General features: G+C 30.3%; 3 protein-coding genes across 6 annotated transcripts; 1 reads left to right on the forward strand and 2 right to left on the reverse strand.

Annotated features, from left to right (window-relative positions):
• Positions 1-684: 684 nt before the first annotated feature.
• On the reverse strand, positions 685-7,038 carry LOC145181554 (uncharacterized). The gene is made up of 7 exons (XM_090074017.1): positions 6,876-7,038; positions 6,602-6,738; positions 4,783-4,876; positions 2,199-2,342; positions 1,937-2,093; positions 1,138-1,294; positions 685-1,043 (listed from the first exon to the last, which is right to left on the reverse strand). The coding sequence occupies exons 1-7, from the start codon at positions 6,985-6,987 to the stop codon at positions 990-992; spliced, it is 855 nt and encodes a 284-aa protein (XP_089930143.1). The 5' UTR covers positions 6,988-7,038; the 3' UTR covers positions 685-989.
• Positions 7,039-8,073: 1,035 nt separating this feature from the next.
• LOC145198588 (uncharacterized) lies at positions 8,074-10,908 on the reverse strand. The gene has a single exon (XM_080074138.2). The coding sequence runs from the start codon at positions 10,906-10,908 to the stop codon at positions 8,074-8,076; it is 2,835 nt and encodes a 944-aa protein (XP_079930264.2).
• Positions 10,909-20,331: 9,423 nt separating this feature from the next.
• On the forward strand, positions 20,332-23,142 carry LOC149877214 (uncharacterized). 4 transcript variants are annotated; one of them, XM_090074027.1, is made up of 6 exons: positions 20,368-20,759; positions 21,677-21,737; positions 21,898-22,070; positions 22,330-22,394; positions 22,601-22,716; positions 23,049-23,142. In XM_090074027.1, exons 3-6 carry the CDS (start codon positions 21,942-21,944, stop codon positions 23,063-23,065), a joined length of 327 nt encoding a protein of 108 aa, XP_089930153.1. In that variant the 5' UTR covers positions 20,368-20,759; positions 21,677-21,737; positions 21,898-21,941; the 3' UTR covers positions 23,066-23,142. The 4 variants fall into 4 exon arrangements, with proteins under 4 accessions (XP_089930155.1, XP_089930152.1, XP_089930153.1 ...); XM_090074028.1 differs by lacking the exon at positions 20,368-20,759 and adding an exon at positions 21,334-21,407; XM_090074026.1 differs by lacking the exon at positions 21,677-21,737 and having other exon boundaries at positions 20,364-20,759.
• Positions 23,143-24,339: the final 1,197 nt, after the last annotated feature.

A 24,339-nucleotide genomic window follows, 5' to 3' on the forward strand; every position in this document is an offset into this window, starting at 1 on the left:
TTATTGATTTTAGGCAAATATATATATTTTCTTGTTGCACGTTCCTAAAGTGTCATCAACAAATAAAAATACATGCATTTCAAGCGAATTTCACTCAGAGGGCGTCTAGATCAGCTATATAATTTAGTGGTTAAATTTTGTGCCCTGGAATCTTAGAAGAATAGAGAAAATGAGCCTCACATCAACCAATTATCTTTTAGAGATCTTTTATCAATAGATTGATCTGGTGTTAAATATTTCAACGACTGCTTGACAGCAAGATAAACATCTAATAAACCCCCCCCCCCCCCCAGGTTTTAGATAATATGCTACGATTTCTCCCTTCTTTTAAACCTGAACATGCGTAAAATTCTATTAGACGAGTCGGTAGTTTCAAAAACAGGGCGTTTCAAAAACAGGGTGTTTTTTAAAAGACTGTTTCATCAAGAAGGGAGTGTTAAGGATATCGCATCAAAAAAGAATAAAAACTTTTCATAAGAAACCAAAGTTATAAAAATACTTTTTCTCAATAAAAAAAAAATACAACAAAATATGAACGCAGAAAAAATCAAATCCAAATGAACCGGAAAATTTTAAAACGAGATTCACTCAGTTAAAAGTCATAGTTAAAAGTAACATCAATAATTCTAAAACGAGAATCACTCTCATAGTTTTAAAAGTAAAATCAATAATTCTAAAGTACACTTATCAAAATATTTCGATAAAGCACTGTGATGGTTCGTTATAATCCTGTAAAAATAAATTCAGCAAATAAGACCATAAAAAAAAAGATTTGCTAATAGAACATTAATACGCACTCCTGCAATCCTGATGCAAAACAAGCATGAAGGCTTATGAAACGTCTGAACCCATTCTAAAGTACTTGCAAGTATTCTTTTAATAAACCTTTTATACGATTTATATATTTTCTTGAACACTATCATTCGTTAGTATATCTTGGAATGTCACAATCAAACTCGCAGCTGAAAGTAATTATGAAACCACAGCCTTCAAACGGAAAATTGACTTTTGCCTTTTATCTCCAGCGAATTCCGCATTGCAATCTTTAAAAAATTGTTCCAAAAAAAGTAAAATGCATTCAAAAATAAAAAAACAAATGTAAAAATCTCTTGAAAACCTTTTTAAAAAAATCTGAACCTTTTTAGCATGATTAAGAAGTTTTTCAGAACGAATTTTCTCTTTGCTTTTTCTTTTACTGTGTCTTGAGTTCTTTGAGTATTCATGGCTATGTTCAAAGGAGCTCATCTTTAGCATCTGATCATAATCAATATCAGCGGAACGAGTTGAACCTGTTCTACATAAAAATATAAATTAACGTTTATTTCCTTCAATTCATAATTTAAATGATAGATAAAATTAAATCAAATTTTGCAGGGGATAAAAAAGGACAAGAACACCCAAGGTGTGTTCTTGGTTTTTTATCCCTCGCAAAACAATCAGCATTCTGACTGTTACTACCAAAACATAAAAAGCAAGTAGGCAGTTTTATCAGAAAAAACGTTGTGCTAATATTTGTATAAATTATTGTGCTAATATTAGTATAAAGTTAGGGAATTTTTGTTAATTACAATAAAAAATGATTTATTTTTATGTTTTAGATCCTTTCTTTCTTTTCTTTTACCAGACATTTTTTTCCCAAAAGTTCCTACCCTCCCCCTCCCCCTCACTAAAAAAAAGTCTACACTACTACACAAATGATTTGTAATTTTTTAGAACCTGCATTTGCATACAGTGTAAACTGCTTAGCATTCAAATGGTTATGTGAATAAACCTGAAAGATTTTATTCATATTAACCTTTTAAGAAAAACTGTTTTTTGTCTTTTTTTTACAAAACTTGAGGGTTTCATACTTCACATTATACGAACTATATAGTTGTCTGTTGTAAGGCATATGTCTGTGGTGAATATGGCACAAATAGTACTACATGTTTCTTACGATTTCAAAAATGCTGCAGTTTCTCTCTTTGACTTGCAAAATAATTTTGTGCCAAACAGTTTAAGCAACAACAGGAGAGTTAAAAAAGGAACAAGCAACAAAACAACAACAACCATAACATTTGTAGCATCTCTTTTAACAGAAGATGAAAGAATCCCTGAATTAAAAAGAATTAAAATAAATTATTAAAAAATTAACAAAATTATTAAAAAATTTCAAAGTATTAGACACAACATTTACATATAAACAAGTTAAAGACCACCTGTCACATTTTGCAAACATATTTTTCTCACATTTATGTTTGCTTCTTCGCTCGTTTTCTTTATCAGATTTACAACTTCAAAATTGTAAGTAACATCTGCAATGCCAGTTACAAGGCCGGTGCAAACAAATTTTATAGTTACATCTAAAAGTAAACAAGATTTTTATTAAATAGTCTGTTTCAATTGATCTGAATGGAGATAATATTTTTGAAATAATAGAAATATTATTTTTTTTGTGACTTTTTTTCTTTCTTGTTTCAAGCAAGTTAGCCATAATAACAATGTATCCAGAATTCTTTTTGGAACAATAATTCTTTTAGTTCTCAATTTCAAAAAACAAAAAGGGTTGATTACAGCTAAACTATATGCCAACATCTGTTAGACTTGATAAAATCAATTTGCTGTTAGTAAAGTTTTATAAAAAAGAATTGTATAAAACTTAAGGTTTTAGATTATTTACTAATATATTATAATTTATTGTAAACTAATTTAGAGTGTGAGAATTAATAACTTCTGTTTTCCATGCTGAACCAACCAAATTTTAGATCTTCAGGATTTTGATATATCCTCTAAAATCTCATTCAAAATCATTAAAAACATCTACACTCAGAAGAAAAACAAAAGGTATGCATAATTAAATGGTAAAGAACTTGAAAAATTTAAAATCACATCAATGTTCCCTCAGAAAAAATGTGGAATGAAACAAATAGAATCTAAAAGAAAAGTAAAAACTTTGACAAAATTATAAACTTGATTAAAAAAAAAAAAAAATTCAGAGCTCTAACAGATGAACTATTGTTTAACTTCTCCCACTTTTCACCCCCCAAGTTGGTCAATCTTAGAAGTTCAAAATCACTTTGCAGTTAAAAAATATCAGACAAAAGAAAGCAGTTAAAGAATATCAGACAAAGAAAGCCGGACAGCTTTTTCATGAAAAATGATTGTTAGCTATTTCTCCATTATATCATGGTAAAGTTTTTCCTAAAGATGTAGAAGATTCTGTTAAAAAGTTTTACAACTCAAGGAATTTTTGGTCAAACTATGGCTAAAAACAAAGGTTATGTAAGCATAGGAAAGAATATCCATAAAATTTTGGCCAGGTGCTGGTTGCACACATTTTGTTTGTGTTTGTTTATCCACAAAATGAAAAATTGCTAGTTGACACATTAAATATTTGTGAAATCTTAAATCTGAAAGACTGTGAGCTCAGTGGAAAATGAAGAATGCATGCTTGCTCAGTTTCATGCTTGCAAAGTTAGCTAATTGTGCTGGTAAAGAACCAGTAACAACATACTTGTATAACTTTTGGAATATATAAACATGACTTTGAGATAAACTACAAGCAATAGCAAACAGATTGTGCAACACTATTGAATTTGTCAGCAGATATTCCAACTTTCATTAAACTTTTATTATCTGAATGTGTATGCGTATGAATTTTGTTCTAATGTCATTGGCTAATGCTTGTTGGCTAAAGTCATTAACGGTTGTCTTTTTTTTTTGTTTTCAACGATTTGCCCTGTGTTTATTTACAAATTTTTAAGTTTAAACTATTGTTTAAGATTGTTAGAGAAATTCATGTCTTCAATTTATCCTTTAGTATATTACATAATAATGGAGATTAATAGTATATAATAGAGATGTCTATCTGGTGTAACTTTGAAAAGCTACAAGATCATTCTTTTATTGCCTACTCCCAGTACCTTAATCAACTAAAAAAGAGTTTGGATTCATCAAGATTCATCATTTAATTATTAGTGACTTAGCTGAAAATTATGCTTTCATAGTCCAGGATGAAATACAAAGTCATCACCGGAACACCCAACAATTTTCTTTACATTCCATTATTGATATACTATAAAGACACAGATATACATCTCAGTGTTTTATATCAAATGAAATAACAGACAATGTAACCTTTTGTTTACAAAATATTTCTACTAATCATACCCACATTAAAAAAAAATTTCCCAATCTGTCTAAAATACATTTATTTAATGATGATTGAGGACAGTAAAAAAAATGTAAAAGCTTTTAGAATATATGCCAACTAGAAAACAAATTTAGTCATAAAGATGAATGAAACTTAATTGCCATGGCCCACGAAAAGTCACTGGGCAATGGGATAAGTGATACTGTAAAAAGAAAGTTTAAAATAACCATACCAAAACCAAATACTCACATCAGAAGCCATGTTTAAATTTTGTATTGAGAATATCAAACGTGTTAGCTTCAATTACATAAAAGAATCAGAACTACAAGGTGCAATATTATAACAACTCTACCACCTACTTGTAGCTTTCATCAGTTAACATATTTAGGTCATGATAGGGGGTTTACACCTTTGGAATATTTCAAAATATTTCTCATGAATGTTTTTTGATAAGTTTATAAACAACAAAAAAATTTAAACCATTAAAAAAATGAAATTCTGTGGATGGTTTTAAAACATATAAAGTCTAAAGCACAATGTACAATGTATTTGAAAACAAGTAATCTTTATTAGTCTTATCTAATCAGAGATTCATAAGTTAACAACAAAATACTAAAATATGGACAAAATACACAATTTATTTGACGCACCATGCAAATCTGTGTCATAGTTGTCTATTACTTCTGAAGGATCTTTCAAGATGGCATGATTTGAAGAAGTTAATTTATGAGATATTCGGTACTTCTAAACAAAACATAAAAATTACAGTCTTTTCTTGCAAGTAAATTCTAAGACTAAAGCACATAGATCACTTGTATGTTTAAGCAGGAAGTTTAACAGAAACAATTTGCTTATGTGCTTTAGTACAACTTTACAAAAGTAAGATATATTGCAATAATAATAGCAATATTTGATAAGTAGTATTAGTAGTAGTATTAGTAGTAATAATAATAATAATAATAGTAATAATAATAATAATATTAAAAATAGAATTTTTGAGCTTATAATTATTAGCTATCATTATTCCATTATGTTGAAATTGAAATAGTCAAAATATTCCTATTATATAAGAATTTTCTTATTCTTTCAATTTTGACTGTGAGGAATTTAAATTTTGTGTGGTTAAATGTTGGTAAAATTTACATGAATTAAAAAAAAGAGATTGTAACTAATACCAAAAAAATATTTTTAGCACTGAAGAACTTCTGACAAACAAAAAAAGTATCAAGCTTTAAACTCTTCAGTTTTAAGAGTTTCGTAAAGACAGATTATGAATGGAAAAGAAGGCCAATCACCTATTATTTACTCCCAACTAAAGCATGTGAAACATATACGAAAATTTATCAAACAAGAGGGCCAAAGAAGGGAGATCTTTGCTGATGCTCTGACCCTGATGATGATGATGATGATGATGATGATGATGATGGTGATGATGATGATGACAATTATAATGATAATAATTAGTAATAATAATTACAATTCAAATACTAGTTTATGGTTGTACAAAGAGTATAGAACTGCATCAATAGGTTTGGTACAAAGTTCTAAACAGTGATGATCTCATTTGGTACAAAGTCTGCTGTACCAATACAATGTTGCACTGCTTCCTTTTTTAGGAGGGAGGTTTGATAGCATTATTAGACAGTAAATAGAATTAGGCATAAAAACAAACAATGAAATCACTAATCAACATTTCTATCTTCAGCTTTGTGTTCTGGTGGAAAAACTAAAGTTAATTGGAGAGAAGCTGCAAACCATATGAATCTAGCATTATGAACAACACCAGAATATCTATAGGTAGAGACAGTTTGACTACAGATGGGAAAACCAACCTTTTCAAGAAAAAACAGCCTTACTCTTTTCTAATGAAGCCAGCTCAGTACAGTTTGATTATAAGTAGGATAAATAAGAAATTCAAAAAATTGAATCAGAAAGACAAGAATGATGGTCTTTTTTGATGTTTCAAACTACAAAAATTGGTTGTAAGCTATCTGTTGTAGAATTTTTTTTATCAACTTCTTCTGAAACTGTTACTCTTCTTTAAAATCTGAATTTAAAATAACGCACTGTAAAATGGACAATTATAATCCTATGATTTTTGTTAGCAACATGAGTAATGACTGTTTGATTCAACTGCATTTCTTTTTCAGATTCAAAATACTGGATTGATACTTTTGGAAAACAAAAAGCACTTGTTTTTACTCATATATGTATAAATATGTATTTATAAGAAAAAAAAAAAAAAAAAAAGAAATTAAAAATATTTTATTTACCCCCTATATTCTTGAAATTAACCATTGGTTTTCGAGTTCATTTTTTCTAAAAGGGGGAAGCATTGAGTGATCTTGTTGAGCTTAAAATTTTGGGAATGATTTTTTAGATATTTGCTTTTAGGGAGGTAGATGAATATATATAGACTCACACAATACACACAGATGAAATATGTTTAACTATTAGAATAGCTCTCACCTTAGAATTAGTTCTTTTAAGACGAATTCGCGTGACATTAGGAGCAAGTGGCAAAAAAATGTTGCTGAAGACATTTTTAAACAGCGGTGCTATATAGCCATTATTCACCAAAAAGACAGAGTCATCAAGGGTGATACCTGAAATACCAAACTTGATCAAAATTTATTTATGTATCTTAAAAACGAATTACTTTTGACAGGACATCTATGTAAGAAACACATAAAGAGACCTATTTCTAATTCTTCCTCTAACAGTTTCAAAAAAATTGACTAACCTAGATCTTCTTTTAAGCTTCTTTTGTCGATAAAAAAATCAAAATCCAAAGCGACAAATTTGAAAAATGATATAATTATCAAAAATAGCGAGAGTAATGTTCGAGTTATCATACCACGCAACAGCGTTCTGCAAACAAAATAATAATTATAGGACAAACTACTTTCTACCTGAGCTCAGCAAATGCACTGACTTGCATGATTATCGGCATGCTTCCAAAGATGGCTTCATTCAAAGTTCAAGTTTTTTAAAATTTCGTGAGGATATTTTTTTAAATAAAATAGTTAGTGAGAAAAATACAAAAGGAAAGATTAAATCTCAATATCAAGTTATTATTCAACGTTTTTTAAAAAAGTTTGGCTCAGTTATTTCTATATTAATCTTTTATAAAAGTTAATACAAAAATGTGGTTGTTATGTATTTTTCCCATTTGTCTTAAAAAATGGAAAGTGACATGTTGGTTTCCAAATGTTTAAAACTTCGTTTATCTGATTGTATTTTTAAGTTCTTTATCTTTTAATGCCTTAATTATATATATATATATATATATATATATATATATATATATATATATATATATATATATATATATATATATATATATATATATATATATATATATATATATATATATAAAGCACGGCTCACTCTATTGTGAGTCTCACAACTGTTTAACATAAAGGCCTCTAAATACTTCTGTCCCGTTAATGTTCCTTATAAAAAAAAAATATTTATCTAAGCATGCATTTTTAGGGAAAAATCATGCTTAGATAAATATTTAGAAATCCTACAAGAAACTTTACAGGAGTTTAGGGATATGTAGTTTCGCATAAAAAAGATCGTTTTTTAGTTGTGCGTAAACGCCGATGTATCTTTGTAAAATTTAACACAATTTATATACAAGTTAATTCCCTAGGTATTCACACATATCTTTTCACACATACAATTATTTACAAGTAGGCATTCCCTAGGCATTCACACATATCTTTTCACAAATACAATTATTTACAAGTAATGCTATAAGGCATTCACACATCTTTTCACACATACAATTATTTACAAGTAACGCTATAATGACATATCTTTTACGCACACAATTATTCACAAGTAACGCTATAATTACATATCTTTTACGCACACAATTATTCACAAGTAACGCTATAATTACACTCCCCCTTGGTCATAACGACCACTTCACCTCACGGACTATATCGCTCAGGTGCCATCCTTTTTCGGGTGCTTCTTCGCAACATTGGCGTCTGGTTTGTCTCGTCTTCAGGTAACACAACGCACAGTTCTTCATCATCTTCTAGATCCTCATTCGACTTGTTATCAACTCTGACGGGTCTTAGGTCGCGTATGTGCCGGGATACTTTGTCCATTTTTACCGTTTGCTCCGAAATGATTCCTGTAATTCTCCCAATTTTGTATTGAGAGTCACATCGGTTGTCCAGGGGCTTTACCCACACTTCATCGCCGAGTTTAAACTTGTTGGTGATCTTCTCATGAGGTTCATATGCGTTTTTATCGTCGTCAATTCCTCTAACTCTAATTTCGTAATGGTATAATTTATTTGCGGGTGCTGTAGATGACTTACAACAGTCTTTTGGGCTGACGTTATACCAATAAACTGCCTCGGGTATGCTGCACGGAACTCTCTTCGCCGTTCTTTTCACTGTTCGATGGCACCGTTCTGCAATTCCATTCCCTGAAGGAACGTAAGCGCACCTAAAGCGAAGTTTAACGTTCCATTTGTTCATAAATTGCGAAAATAATGTGCTTCGAAATGCTGTATCATTATCCGTCAGAATTTCGTTTGGACCGCCTCGTTCAAGAAAGATTTCGTTTAATTCCTGAATGACACATGCACTAGTTTGGTCTTTAAGATGGCGCCATATTGCATATCGTGAAGGCCCACAGTCAATCAGGGTAAGAAAATGTTGCCCCTCATAATGAGTTATATCCATACCAAGCCGTTGCCACGTCCCTTTTACTTCGATCTTCCCTTTCGGCCACTTTATCGGACTTGGATCAATTGATTGGCAGGCTACACATTTTTCAACCACTTGCCTGACTTCTTCCCTGCTTACTGATGGGTCAATTCTACGAACAAAATACAATGTTCTCTTCACACCATAATGTCCCGTGGACTTATGAACATGGTTTATTTCTTTGGGAGATAGAGAAGCACTAATCGTTCCACCTGCAGCAAGTTCAGTGGGCTTATCGATCATTTTCATCCAACTTCCAGGCACTCGAGTAAGTACATCGGCTAAGTTAGACTCCGAGGGCACTAGTTTAATATCCACTCTGAGTTTGTATTCGTCCACAATATTCGTAATGGTCTGAAGCCGTCTTCTAATCAGCATTTCGTTTGAAGCCTTTGTCTTCAATCTAGATTTTCCAGTCAGTGCATCGGTGACCCAATGTAATACTGCTTTCGAATCAGTGCAAATATGCAAGACATTCATCTTCCAATTGAGACCCATGTTTAGTCCTTTGATTACTGCATCGAGTTCAGACATGTTTATATGTGTTGTATCATCTTTTCTTAACCAACAAGCGTCTTCGATTATATTGCAATCAACTTCGATACTCACACCTAGCGCTAGTGAACTAGCATCCGCCCACACTGTTGCCTCGTTGCCATAAACATTCCAAACTCCTTTGGCAGGATCGTCGTTACGTGTTCTTTTTACCATATCGTTCACCATTTTTTCAACAAAATCGCATTGTATCTTCTCATCCCATGTTTTCGTTAGGGCGTTTGCCGTCCTTTTAACAAATGACGAAGCTACACGCAACCAACCACAAACTGGAAAATTCCCTGTCATTTTTCCACATAAAGAGAAGATTTTTCGCCTCGTTAGAGAACTTGGAACTTCACCAAAATCGTTGTCTCTCTTCCAAAATAACTTCTTATTTTCAATTCCAACTTGTAATCCTAGAACTCTCGCCCCTTCGGACACACGAACCGCCGGCTTACAATGTAGTCCATACATATCCAAATGATCAAGTACACTGCGAACTGATACGATGTCTTCATTTACAAGAATATCATCAATGTATGATGATGTTCCCTTCCAGATCTTTTCGTCTTGCGATAGAACTTTGTCCAAAACTGCTTTCATTATAACGGGCGCAACGTTTAGGCCAAATCCCAAACGTGTTAAACAAAACCTCTGTCCACGGAACACAACAGTTTGGTAAGCCCAGAGTTCCTCGCTGATTTTGAGTTGCATGTAGGCCGAAGATAAATCAATAATTGAAATATTTTCTCCAAGGCGTCTCCAGTCTCGAAGTTTGTCAGCACATGCATCCGTGTTCGCCGTAAATGGTTCAATAAACGTGTTCAGCTCCCTGAAGTCTAACACTGGTCGCACTTTCCCTTTGTTTTGCTGCACCACTGCCATAAGTGGAACCAAACCTTTTACTGGACCGTGTTTTTTCGCTTCGTACTTTTGCAGCCATTTTTTCTCTATCCACCCTTCAATTTCTTTTTCGTAATCGTGTTTTATGCCGATGGGGATGGTATATTCAGCAATTCTATTCACCAGATTTTCAGGTTTGGTATTCCATTTCCACGCAATTATCCATTCTCTATTTTTCTTTTCAAATGAAGCTGTGAAATCCTGAGCCGTTATATTCATATCATGAACATCTATTGACAAATCGCTTTTTAAACCAAGTAAACATGCTTCTTTTTTCATAAAACAAACATCCCGCGTTGCAGAAATCGATACTCCACCAAGTGCCACTATTCCATTCATACCCATTATGAAACAAAAACCCAGTGGTTTGAAATTGACCACAAGTGCTTCCACACACACTGTATTTCCATTTGGCGCGGTGATTCGAGTTTGGCTAACACCTTCGCACTGCTGTTTTTGTCCATTTACAGTTACCACGCTAACTTCTTTCTTCGTTATTTTTGTCGCACATTTTTTATAGATGATGCAGCAGGTACACCCTGAGTCAATTAGCACATCCTGAAATACACCGTTAATATCCAAGAGCATGGTAGGTAACGCCATTATTGATTGTTTAGGGAGAGAACTGGCGCAGACGTCTTCTCCTTCACTCCGTTTTTTGGACACATTCTTGATATGTGTCCATACTCTTGACACGAGTAACACAGCACATCGTTTGACTCCCATCTTCTACTTGACTTGTTTCAATAATTATGTCTTCTTAAATGACAATCTCTCGCAAAGTGATTGGGAAGTTTGCATTCATAGCACACTGATTGTGTTTTATCTTCTAGCAACCTCGGATCACTACTTTTCATTGCAGCTACAGCAAATTTTTCCACCATCCCGTTGTTCCGTTCCTCGATCATCAGAGTCCTTGCTCGCGCAAGTATTTGAACAGTTGTAAGATCGTCCATACAAGAACTCGATCTCAGCATTCGTCGAACTTCCTCGGGGAGCCCAGCAACAAAGGCACACGCGATCGCTTTGTCTGGTAGCCCACCAATTAGGGTAGACAATCTTCGTAGTTCTGCCAAATAAACATCAACTGCTTCTCCATGTTTCAGCTTTCTCGTGACAAACTGCTCGTAGGCTGTGAATCCATCAACGGCAAAAGCTTCAAGCAAAGCCTCCTTTATTCTCTTAAAATTTTCTTTATCAGTCTTTGTTAACTGTTGATACACTACGAATGCACCATCAGTGAGACGGAGAGGAACCACACGTGCCAGATCGGTTACACCAATTACTTTACATACCAATTCAACCTCTTCCAGCCACTCCGCAACTGACTGTTGATCGTTTCCACTAAACTCTGGAATTAACTTTAAATCAAGTTTAGTCGCCATTTCGCCGAAATAGCTTGTAGTTTCGCATAAAAAAGATCGTTTTTTAGTTGTGCGTAAACGCCGATGTATCTTTGTAAAATTTAACACAATTTATATACAAGTTAATTCCCTAGGTATTCACACATCTTTTCACAAATACAATTATTTACAAGTAATGCTATAAGGCATTCACACATCTTTTCACACATACAATTATTTACAAGTAACGCTATAATGACATATCTTTTACGCACACAATTATTCACAAGTAACGCTATAATTACATATCTTTTACGCACACAATTATTCACAAGTAACGCTATAATTACAGGATATGATTCACATCCGAGATCAAAGTCAAAGGTTTTAGGATCAAGACCAAAGGATACTAATAGTTGTATGTTGAACACCACATGCGGCTACTACATTTTCAACACGTGTGAAATGCAATACCCTCATAAAGGGTCTTGTGCATATTTAACATTGATATAAAATGGAAATATCATAAGAATTTTTTTTAACAATGATGATTTTTTAATGTAATTATGAAAGACAGTTTTGTCTTGATGATATGTTTTGAGAAAAAATCAAAAGCATTTTTTAAGCATATTTAAATTTTTGATTTTCAAAAACTACACAATCTGCAATATATGAATTTTTAATTCTTCTTCACTTTGACTTAAAAAAAAAGAATCTTTCATAAATGGAAGTCGTCCAATAAGCACATCAAGCAATATGCGACCATTTTTGACCCCTTCCACCCTCCCCTTCAAATAGGTCATAATAATTTTACCAACCCTCCTAAAAGCACGTCATGTATTTTAAACCTCTCCCCCTCCCATAACAAATTTCATTTAAGATAAATAGATGACATTTTTAAGATGAAATTTAACAATTTAAGTTGTACTTCAGTTGTATTACAATATATAAAAAACTTAAGTATACTTCTGCGTCAAATATAAACGTAATGTCTAGCTGTATCTTTTACTTCGTATCCAGGGCCGCCGAGAGCCTTCAAGCCGCCCGGGACAAAACCTTTTTTGGCGCCCTTATAGATTTCGCTTCATATATATACTTAGCATAGAAGCAAAAAAATTCATTATGCCTTTATAGCTACTTTAACTTTATTTCATTTTTTGCTAACTAACCGCAGCATAAACAATTCCTAACTTAAATAAAACTTTTGAGCTTTTTTCGAGGCAAAATTATAAATTACTTCATCATATGACAATGATTTCGCGAGATCATTTTCAATAGACAACATCATAAAGTTTGAAAGTCGTTCTTGTCCCACGGTGGCTCTGAAATGGTTTTTTACAATCTTAAGTTTACTAAAAGATCTTTCACCCTCTGCAACGGATATTGGCATTGTGTGAAAAATGATTAATTTCGAAAATATTCGTAAATTGCTTCAAAAATTTTATATATATATATATATATATATATATATATATATATATATATATATATATATATATATATATATATATATATATATATATATATATATATATATATATATATATATATATATATATATATATATATATATATATATAGACCTATATATTTCTACTAAATCACCTTCAAATCAGTATTTTGATAAAAGTAGCTTTGTAAAACCAACGTAATTCTTGGAGCATTTGTTTATTTTTTTCACATTCTTTTACCCTTTTGGAAGCCAATGCCCTATTTTGGGCACCAGAAAGTTTTTTACGATTCATTATTAACAGTTCCTGTAAATAACCGTACGCATCAATAAAACAATAGCGTTGTCAACTACGCAAACTCATCAAAAAATTATAAACTCAATCTCAAAAAGCTAATGTCATAAATCAATATTTCAATAGTTAAATATAAATCTTAAACATGAATTACCATAAATAAGTTGATCGTAAAGAGTTGAAAAGTATTTACTATTACTTTCTAAATTCTGAATAGAATTATTTCTAAATTGTATTCACAGTTTGATATTTTTAAAAGGAATTAAAAATAATGATATAACGCGAGTAATATATACATTTCAATTATGGCATTTTAAGATTAAAAAAACTATTTTTATTTTACTTTGGCATCTGGCGCCCCATCGACATCTGCCGCCCGGGACAAACTGTCCCTTTGGCCCCTCCCTCTCGGCGGCCCTGTTCGTATCTGTCCATGGTCAACCTGAAATGTTCATCGAGCGTATATATTTTCTAATCAATCGTTGTTGTGAATGAAGTCTTGCAAGCTGTTTAGAAGCAATTAGTGTGTACAATGGTATAATGGCTTTATGGGATCTTTGGTCGAGTTATAGGAAAAATGACGAATTTGCAATTGTAAACTATGGATAAAAAGAGTTGATATTGTAAACAACTTATTTGTAGTCAAATGGTAATATTATGATAATTGTTATTAAAATGGTACATTCATTGGTGTCTCTGGGAAACCTGCAACAAATTTTCACAACGTAGACAAACAACCAAACAATTTCTCACCTGCACGTTAGATGCAAAGCACATGCAACAAATCTTGCATTAGCGATTCTGAAGAATAGATTGTACGGATGGGCAGAAGAAATCGTACAGTAGGACCTTATCAGTCAGGTGTGAGATAATACCATCAAAATTTATAGCTCTTCCAACAAAAGGAGCTTGTGATTTTTGTGGTGCGATGCGTTTGAAAGTCTACCTTTCGGCAACTATGAGAGGAATTGGTGGTAGTAGAAAAAGATTAGATGTGACAATAAAATATGATCCTCTCGGCCATTTACAACGTCTACGATTTTCGCAGTTGACGGTTTGAAGAAAATATTGACTTAAAAATATTGACTTGATTGAGTGGAGGATTTAGTTTGGAAGAATTTTTTTTCTTGATTCCATAGAACTTTTCTCTTATTAACATCTTATGCCTCGACTTTACATGTCAATAAGTTTTGACATATCCGTCAAATAACTTTTTGTGCTAATTGCCTTTATTAAAGTTGACAAATTCTCATGAGAATGTTAAATGTTTAAGAATTCCTTGCGCAAACATTCTCGTAATACCTCTTGTAATGTCAAAGTCGGAATACTGTCGGGACTTAATCGTAATGACATTTCACGTTGCGCATGACTTAGAATTTTAAGATTTGAGTACTAATGCTGGATTATACCAAAGTAATATTTTTAATACCGCATTAAATTAAAAAAAAAAAAAAAAACAATTTGCAAAAGACGAATTTATTCAATGAAATTGATACGCAGAATATTTAAATCATCCAAACAATAACTTACTGTACAGCACACAATTCAGCGTTCCAAAATCAGGAACATTTCTGCAGATTAATGCAAAAACTATTAAAATACAATTAGAAAATTGACAATCCGATTACGTGTGGTTGCTATTGTAACGAATTTTTTACTGGGTGTTTGACATAATCGCAAGCTGCGTTAGAATTAGATGAAATTATAAACGTTTCGTAACAATTTCATATTTAAAGAACGTATCTCAAGTTCCATATCTTACAAACTGAATAAAAAATTCCCGAACCATTTCATTTTAAGGTTTGTTAAATTCGATGCGAAAAATCATCAACAAATATTGTTTGGTAATGTTTTCTTTTCTACAAGAAAATTTTTCTTTAGCAAAAAATTAAATGAAAAAAAAAATAGTAATAATCAAAAGAAAATTAAAACTTTTAATTTTTTATTTAAATCTTGTTTAAATTTAATTAAATTTGCATTCAGTTGTTTATTTTATGAATTATTACTTTTTAAACAGTTATTTTTGGTTTTGACCGTCCATGAAAAGGAAGAATACACTGTTAAAACGGTTCTTCTACCAAAACAAAGTATTTTTCAAGTAACACTGTATGTTTATGAATTATTTTGTATTCCATTTGAGAATATTGTTGTATTTTGCAAAATGAATTTACACTCACTTGCATCTGATGTCTCAGAGTATTATTCCCGGATATTGTACATAAGCTCAACATCCTTTCTTATTTCAGCTTTGCTTATTTCAGCCTTGCTTATTTCAGCATTGCTTATTTTAGCCTTACTTATTTCAACCTTGCTTATTTCAGCCTTGCTTATTTCAGCCTTTTTTATTTCATTTGGCAATTTATCGCTGTGTTCAGTAATACAAAGACGCACAGCGTAAATCTTAAATCAATTAGCGAAACAAATGTATAGTAATCACTAAAATGAAAAATAACCCCGTTATAAGTATCATTAAACATTAAGAGGGGCGCGAATACTTAAAAACCCCGTTATTCTCTACAGTTGTGTTGCATCCTGGTCATTGATTTTTCCGTCCTTCAAACTTCTAAATGGTCTAAAATGGTGTTACATAAAGAAACCACTTAATTCAAAGTTGCATCTTTATCAGCTCAATTAATTCTAGTTGTAAATCAAGATAGGACAAAAGATGTTTACAAATGGTGGTAAACCTACCCCAAGATCGAAAACTTTATTCGAATTTGACATGTTTTTACAAAATATCTTGAAATTATTTTTCAATTTTTAATAGTTGAAGATGTCCTCCTATGTAATCCATCGAAGCTGACAATTTATTTACAATTTTAAAAATGCTTTTTCCCAGAAGTGGTACCGTTTACCCGGAATATAAGTTGATCTTCTTATCTTAACTCAAAAGAGAAATTTTGTAACTGAAAAACTATGTCGTATTTTCCACAGATGTGCCCTATCAATCCGCATAAATAATCTTCATCCAGACTTTTATTAACTTTTTTAAAAAAAAAATTGTTGTAATCATCTTATTACTTATTCAGCAAAAAGCAATAATAGCCATAAAAAAAAACACAAATCATAATTTGAATGTACCATGGTTTCTTTTCATGTTAATTTAGTTATAAAACATGGAAAATATCAGACTCGTAGGTGCACTATTAAGCCCTACACTTTGGGTTTAAACTTCGCTTTTTTGTACCTACTAAGGCTCCGTAGTAATTAGGTAATTTAAAACAAGAGTTTAACTATGAACTTAGGTGCTAACTTAAAACTCTGTTTTTTTTTTAATATCTGTTTATAGCTTAAAACAACTAAAAGATTTGCTTGGTTTTCGCTTAAGTGGTAATCAGTTCATTCTTCCCTGACCTGTAATTTTAGAAATCTTTGAATTAAAGTCTCCGTGAGATTGAGAAATCATCTATTACCTTCGCTATTATCATATGGTAGCACCCCGTCTTATTACTGCTACAACTGAAGTGATTCAAAATCTTGAGATTCCTCTGTCCTAAAAACAAATTTACAACAACGCCTCCATCTATTTCTTCATTCAGATCTGTATGTTCGAAAGTGTTATCAGCATCAACGCATCTTACCTTCTCCATTCTCTCTTTTTTTATAGTGGATTTTCTCAATTCTTTTTCCATCTCCTATTCCCATTCTCTTTTTAATCTTTTTGCATCTTGCATTATACTTAGTGTCTTTGCAACAACTACAAATTCTAAAAATGATAAGCATAAACATAATATTCTGCTTTGTATAAGATATATTAAGACTATCCAACATAAACACTAGTTGAAAATTTTTTGTACAAAAGTACGTTTTATTTAATACTGATTCAAAAACATTTGTCTTTAATTTTAAATATAATGTATTTCTATAAAAACTAAATGTCGTAAAAGTATAATTCTTAGGTGAAGATGAAACGAATTTGTAATGATAGATGCAAAGATGAGGCGATAATTTGCATGTCTATAAATTATTGTTTCATTTTCTGAATAGCTCATGAGTTAGGCAGTGCATACATAAAACGCCCTGCGCATTCATAAAATGCCCTGCGCATTCATAAAATGCCCTGCGCATTCATGAACTGTGCAACCCATCATACAATTCACCAAATTGACAGTAAGCTGTGAAGTGGCACAACTCATGTGTACTAATATATAATTTTTTAACAAATGTTGACCAATTTTCTACATTTGCATATAATAATAAAGCATTAACTAATGAAAATTTACAAATGAAATTTTAACAGCTTTGAGTAGGTAGACTCTCTCCCTTAATTAGTTAACTTTTGTAATTAAGTCAAACTCAAGAGTTGGAAAATTCGCTCAAACCTTAAGGTAGATTAAAAAGAATTAGCTACTAAAGTCACAAACTTTTTTAAGACTTTTATTTGATAAAGTTTGATTGGTTTGAAGAGTACCATGGTAATGTCGACCTTGGCAACGCTTATATCTTTAACACAAGTAAAAGTTGTTTTAAAGAGACTTTATATTTAAGTTTAGTTTACTTCAAAACTTTGTAAAATTTGGTTTTAGAGATTAATAATTTTAGCCCCATCAACTCAAGTGGATTTAAACAAAATGGCAAAAGTTTAGAAAAAAGATTAAACTTTGATTTTGATACCAGTTTCTGAGAAACTAGGCATGAATTTGAGGAATCATGCGTAAATTGTTTCGGACTTAGTTTCTAACTATACTTTGTGTATTTATACTCAAGCAATTCTCGTTAAGTTAAATTAAATCCTTCATCGGGTGTTTTATTTTGAATTTGCAACCCAGCTGGAGCAAATACAAGTCAAGTAAGTATAACTATAAGCTCTATTAAAAAAACCAACAACAACTTTTTCAAGTGTCAATATTAGTTTAGTTATTTAAGAATTAATTTTTTTTTTCATCGATGTGTATCTATGTTTTTATCTTTTTACGTGTAAAGGCCGTTTTTTTTTGTTTTTTTTTAGCAATATATATGTACAGGGTCGTTTTTTTCTTCATTGTATCCCTCTCTCTCTCTGAACAACTCGGTGAAGCACTAAACTTTGTTTCCTCACATTTTTCTCTAACAATATTTTCCCTTCGGATTCACTTTTTTGAGTAAAATATGTCTAATGTTTAAAACAATTTTCTAGAATCATCTTGCATTAGTTTATAAAAAAAGTTAGTTTTTGTAGTTTTTTTTTTAAAAAAAAGAAAATCTACTTATCTTATACAAAAACTGAATAAAATTTATAGTTCAAGTTTTTAACAATTACAAGCATTTTAATTTTGGAATTTAATTTTTGGAACCTTAATACTTAATTTTGTGATGATTATATCATTTATAAATTGTATCACATCATTTAAAATTTAAAAATAAGTTCCTTTTCAAATTCATTCAAAACCCGTTCATCAATTCATGCATTAAAATTTAATGCCACAGGTTCTGTAAGGCAAAAGAATACTATTTATTACATTTACGCTATTATTTATTGTGAGAAATAAATATTTTTTGTGAGAACTTCATGAAACTTATTAAAAACCTATAATTATCTATTTTCAGTGAAAATGAATTTGTTCAATGCGTTTGTCATATTGGTTGGATATGCTGGCCAAGTTGTAATAGCAGACCCTGACGAGCTAACTAAATCCTATAAAGGTGGTTTAGCTAATTTAGAAGAGTTGGAAAAGTTGTCAGTCATAATTGAAGATAATCTACCAATTCAAGATGTATAATTTTGTTGCTATTTTTAGTCGCTGCGTGCGTTTGATATGCTTAAATAACAATTTTTTTTTCCAAATCGCAAACGTAACGTTTCGTAATTATTTCATGCAAATATACAATAAGCCACTGTCTAAGCATACTTTTTTTTTCTGAGAGACATAATTATAAGCGTAATTCCAAAAAAAATAGACAATATGGAATTATGATAATTTTGGGAAACCAATTGAATGTTTCAACTATTTTGCAAAATCCTTATATATGAACCGATTTTTAAGTTTCATTGCATAGGGTTCTGTAAACCTTGGAGGATTTCCATCTATCCTTATAAAGTCCCTTACACTTAAAATTTAAAAATTAGTACCTATCTTTGCAATCTTCAATAATTGGAAGATCGCATCGACAAGCAGACAGATCAAATAACGTTTCCATTTTCTTTTCCAGCCAGCTTATACTGGATTTATGGTCTTTAGATTAAATCCGCTCAGCAGATAACACTTTTTGAAATATTCAGGTTATTTTATTTTTCAATGGCTTGTCTTTTATTAGAGAGAGGTTCGGATTAACTCTTTACCAAAGCTTTTGGAAGTCTCTACTGACCTTTGTCACAACTGACCTTTGTCAAAACTGATACAGAGTCAATTTTATGTCCATTAAATAATTCTTTCTCAATCTTGTAATCGTATTGAATTAGCTGTTTGTAAGTAGGTAGATCACTCAATGCTAAATCAGAGGGTTTCTTAGCAAATCTTCCACAATTATTACGAGTTTTGTATAAAACCTTCGCAGGTCTTCCAACCTTTTTTTGAGCTCATTTTGATATCACAATATGAATTATCTGAAATTAGTTACACACTATTTCTCCCTTATTAATGTAAAATTTTTTAATAAAAAAAAATTAAGTGAGAAACTGTTCTTCGATACAAATTAACAAAAAAAAAGTATTTTGGAAATTTAAACATGATACAAACAATTAATGTTATGTATCCAATTAAAAACATCCCAGCAAACATGTCAGCGTTGAATCAACGTTGAAAACCGGTCGCAGCGTAGAAAAAGCGTTACAGTGACAAAAACAACGTCTTTTCAACGTTGAATCAATGTCCATTTTTGTATACTAAATCGCGGTAAATTGAAACGTTGAATAAGCGTTGAAATTGTAACGTAATTTAGCTTCTCAAAATAAAACGTTTATTCAACGTGGAATCACTTTACGCAAAAAAGCCACTTTAAAACGTTTCAAAATTTATGCTTCATCAACGTTAAAATTAAACCGCTTTTTAAACGTTACATTTTCAACGTTGAAAAAGCGTTTAAATTTCAACGTATATTATCTTCTCAAAAAATCGCGTTTATTCAACGTTGAATAAAAGTACGCAAATAATCACAGTAAAAACGTCGCAAAGTTTAAGGTTTATCAACGTTACACATTAGCTGCTTTTTCAACGTATTTAAGCTATTTATAAAACAACGTTTATTCAACGTTACATATGCCAACGTTGAAAATGTGGTAATTAAAAAACGTTGAAAAAGTGTTTTTTTGCCAACGTTAATAAAACGTTGCTTTCGCAACGTTGAGGAAGTAGCACATTGACAATTTTTGTCTCATTGATGTAGCCATTACAAAAATAATTTGCCGTAGTGGAAAGGCAAGGAAAACTTAATAGAATGCATGCAGATGGTATAAAAAATAATTTAAAGTTATATTTTATAACCTATTTTTAATGCGACTAATTTAAAACTTTTAGATTTTATATCAAAGTGTATATAATATACATAAATCTCAGGGTAAATTCTATTTATTCAGGTTATTTTTGTCTGTATTTTTATTTTATTTTAAGTTGACCATTTTAATAAAATGCTCAACTTTTTAAAAAAAGTTATTTCTTAGTTATAAATAGTACTTTATTTTAACAATGTTCAGATGTACAAAGTAATATCAAAGCTTATAAAATATAATAAGTCGGACTAAATTTAGTCTGTTAACAGACTAAACTTTAAAGACACATTGTGTGTTTGTATGTCTGTATTATATATTCATGCTTTTTTTAAAATTTCACATAAATGTATATAAATATCTATACAAAATGAATTTCAGCTCAGTCAGTAGCAAACTTTGGACATTTTTAAATTAGTTGTTGGAGTAGTAAACCATTAAAAGAAAATTCTGCCTCAAACATTTTCAAAACATGGCAGCTATTTGTATATATACACATAAATTATATATATATATATATATATATATATTATAATGGCTTCACAATCTTGGGCTTAAGTTTTTTATTTTGAAAATAAGATTGAAACAGAGGCAGTTGTTCCATCTTGTTGGGTAAAAGATAGTTGGTTATTTTTACTGCATTCATTGCTATATTAATTGTTAAACATGAATTAAAAAAAACTATTATTAATGTTTTATATTAATAGTGAAGTGCAATATCAAATAAACTTTTTTCTTTCTAATTTGGGATAAGTAATATTTTGAATCTGTTTATTTTGTTATTATTGCCTAGATATATATTGTAATCTGTTTACACTTATTCTACATTTTAGTTTTTACATTTATGGTTTATATTTATTTTACTAAATAATTATTAATAGATAAAGAAGCATGTGAAGGATTTAATTTCATGACTCTGGAATGAGGAATCTGAAGAAGAATGTGAGTAATTATGTTTGTGAATAATTGTGTTTCTTTTTTGATTTGTCTTTTCTTTGTTTTTTATATGGTAAAGAATAAAAAAAAAAAAAAAAGAACTGTATGTATGTATTTAAAAAAAAAAATGTATATACATGCTTAATAAATTGCTTTTTTTTTTTAGAATTTCAGAAAAAGGTTTTTAAACAACTTTTAGAAATTAAAAGTATGGTAAAGGATCTTCAAAATGTTTCTTCATTTGTATCCGAAGATCTGCAAATAAATGCATTGAGTTCAATAGAACAACTTATTGAGCTAGATACTACATTAAATGACAGTGTCATTTTTTCTAAATGGGTAAGTTGCCCTGTTGCTATTGCTAGTTTGAATTTTTTCTTTATATTGTCATGGTAAATTGATTTACCTTATTAACTGAAAAGTTGATTAAAGAATATAATTTAATTTTATTTATTATAATTTGTCATTCTATACATACTTTTTGTTTTTTCAAGTTTCAATGTTTTTTAATTTGTTTAAAAATGTAAGGGATTTTATAAAAGATTGCCTCTAATTACATAATTATTTATACATTGATTAAAGATTTTTTTGAAAGCAGGTATCGCAAATAGCGAAAATTGGTGGAGTTAACTTAAAAGATAGTGTAAAATGTGTTATTGAGTGGTAGATCAATTTTCTACACCTTTTCAAGCCAAAATGGCAATGGTTTTTAATGGATTATTTAAAAAGCGTTTGCAAAATATGTTTATAATATTAAATATAATTATACGCTTTTTTAAGCATATCATTATATGCTTTCTTTCCTGTAGCATGAATGTTGTATTGTAAAATATTGTAAATATTGATTCAAATAATTACTAACTTTTTAGGCTGTTAACGATTGAGTTGCGCTGTTTGTTAAACATGAAGGGGCAAACCAATTCCACGAACAAAACCAAACAAAAGTTTGTTTCTTCAAAGACCAAATTGTATCGTGTTTTAGTTGGTAATATGTTTTGTTTAAACTTTTTAAGTATGCAGATTTTTACTAATAGTATTTAAGCAAGAAGTTTGAATTTTATATTTTAAAGAGTGTCTCAAAAAGATACTCAGCTGAAGCAGGGATTTATGAAGCTGTAAATCAGTTCTGAAATATTTGCCAATAAATTTTTGTAGAAAGCAGAAATCGGAAGATTAGAGTTTTTTAATGACATTTTAGGATATGTTATGATTTTGTTTGTGTCTTGTGTAAAGCGCTTTTTCTAAAATACACGTTTATTTATTTAATCTTTCATTGTACTATAAATTGTATTATAAAAGTTTTATTTTTTGGTTTAGATTCTGTATCTCAATGATATCCTGGCCTATCGATACGATGTCCTGTAAAATGTATTTTTATATATTGTATAAATATATATACAGACACTCACACACATTAATCTTTAAAAAAATCTTTATATTTTTATATATCTATGAATTGTATATTTTAGGCTTTTTTTATATTTATCATTCTGTATTACTGTTGTATTAAAAATCGATTTTGGAAATATTGCAAGTGTAGAGTTCAACAAACAATTTTGTTTTATTTGCCAATTCAAGATATATATATATATATATATATATATATATATATATATATATATATATATATATATATATATATATATATATATATATATACATATATATATATATACATATATACATATATATATGTATATATATACATATATATATATATATATATATATATGTATATATATGCATATATATGTATGTATATATATATATACATACATATATATAGATATAGATATATATACATATACATATATATACATGTATACATATATACATATATATATATATATGTATATATATACATATATATATATATGTATATATGTATATATGCATATATATGTATGTATATATATATATATATATATATATATATATATATATGTGTGTGTGTGTGTATATATATACACATATATAAGCATTGTTTCATCGTTATATTTCAACCTTGATTCGACGTCTTTTAGTAACGTTAAATCGACGTTTTACTATCAACGTTACAAATCCTTGCAAAATCGACTGCTTTAACAACGCTTAAGCAACGCTTTTTTAGTAACGTTTTTTCAACGTTATGTTGCGACGTTTATGCAACGCTTTTTAGTAACATTTTTTCAACGTTTAGTTGCGACATTTTTGTAACGTCTTTTAGTAACGTTTTTTCAACGTTACGCAACAACGTTTAATCAACGTGTCTTTAACAACGTTACATATCTTTGCAAAATCGATTACTTTGTCAACGTTTCCGCAACATCTTTTGCGACCGGTTTTCAACGTTGAATCAACGCTGACATGTTTGCTGGGATGATACAAACAATTAACGTTACGTATCCACTTAAAAACAAATTAATTTACTTATTAGCTAGGCAAATTGTATTTTTATCGACCGTACAGCTCATTAGTTTGCTGTAAACTGCGGATTACACTATGTTTAATATTAAAAACCGTTCGAAAAGTGTAGTTTCATTTCCGGACGCTAAACGACTCCACTGTGAAATTTTCCAGTTTTTCTTTTGAGTTTCCCAAAAAGATTACAGGTTTTTTTGCTTTTTTT

This window comes from Hydra viridissima, unplaced genomic scaffold, assembly GCF_058129835.1.
Source record: "Hydra viridissima isolate aposymbiotic clone 2 unplaced genomic scaffold, HvirCarnegie_v1 scaffold_16, whole genome shotgun sequence".
NCBI classification, from domain to species: Eukaryota; Metazoa; Cnidaria; class Hydrozoa; order Anthoathecata; family Hydridae; genus Hydra; species Hydra viridissima.

What these genes read in the sequence shown, in the direction of transcription:
- LOC145181554 (XM_090074017.1), bottom strand. Translation starts at nt 6,987, where the DNA reads ATGATAACTCGAACATTACTCTCGCTATTTTTGATAATTATATCATTT. An exon ending in ACTGCAGCATTTTTGAAATC is followed by an intron (nt 1,295 to 1,936) that starts GTAAGAAACATG and finishes ATTTTTATGTAG; the next exon opens with AACAGGTTCAACTCGTTCCG. An exon ending in TTCTTAATCATGCTAAAAAG is followed by an intron (nt 1,044 to 1,137) that starts GTTCAGATTTTT and finishes AATTTTTTAAAG; the next exon opens with ATTGCAATGCGGAATTCGCT.
- LOC145198588 (XM_080074138.2), bottom strand. Translation starts at nt 10,908, where the DNA reads ATGGCGTTACCTACCATGCTCTTGGATATTAACGGTGTATTTCAGGAT.
- LOC149877214 (XM_090074026.1), top strand. An exon ending in GTGTCATTTTTTCTAAATGG is followed by an intron (nt 22,071 to 22,329) that starts GTAAGTTGCCCT and finishes TTTTGAAAGCAG; the next exon opens with GTATCGCAAATAGCGAAAAT. An exon ending in GTAAAATGTGTTATTGAGTG is followed by an intron (nt 22,395 to 22,600) that starts GTAGATCAATTT and finishes CTAACTTTTTAG; the next exon opens with GCTGTTAACGATTGAGTTGC.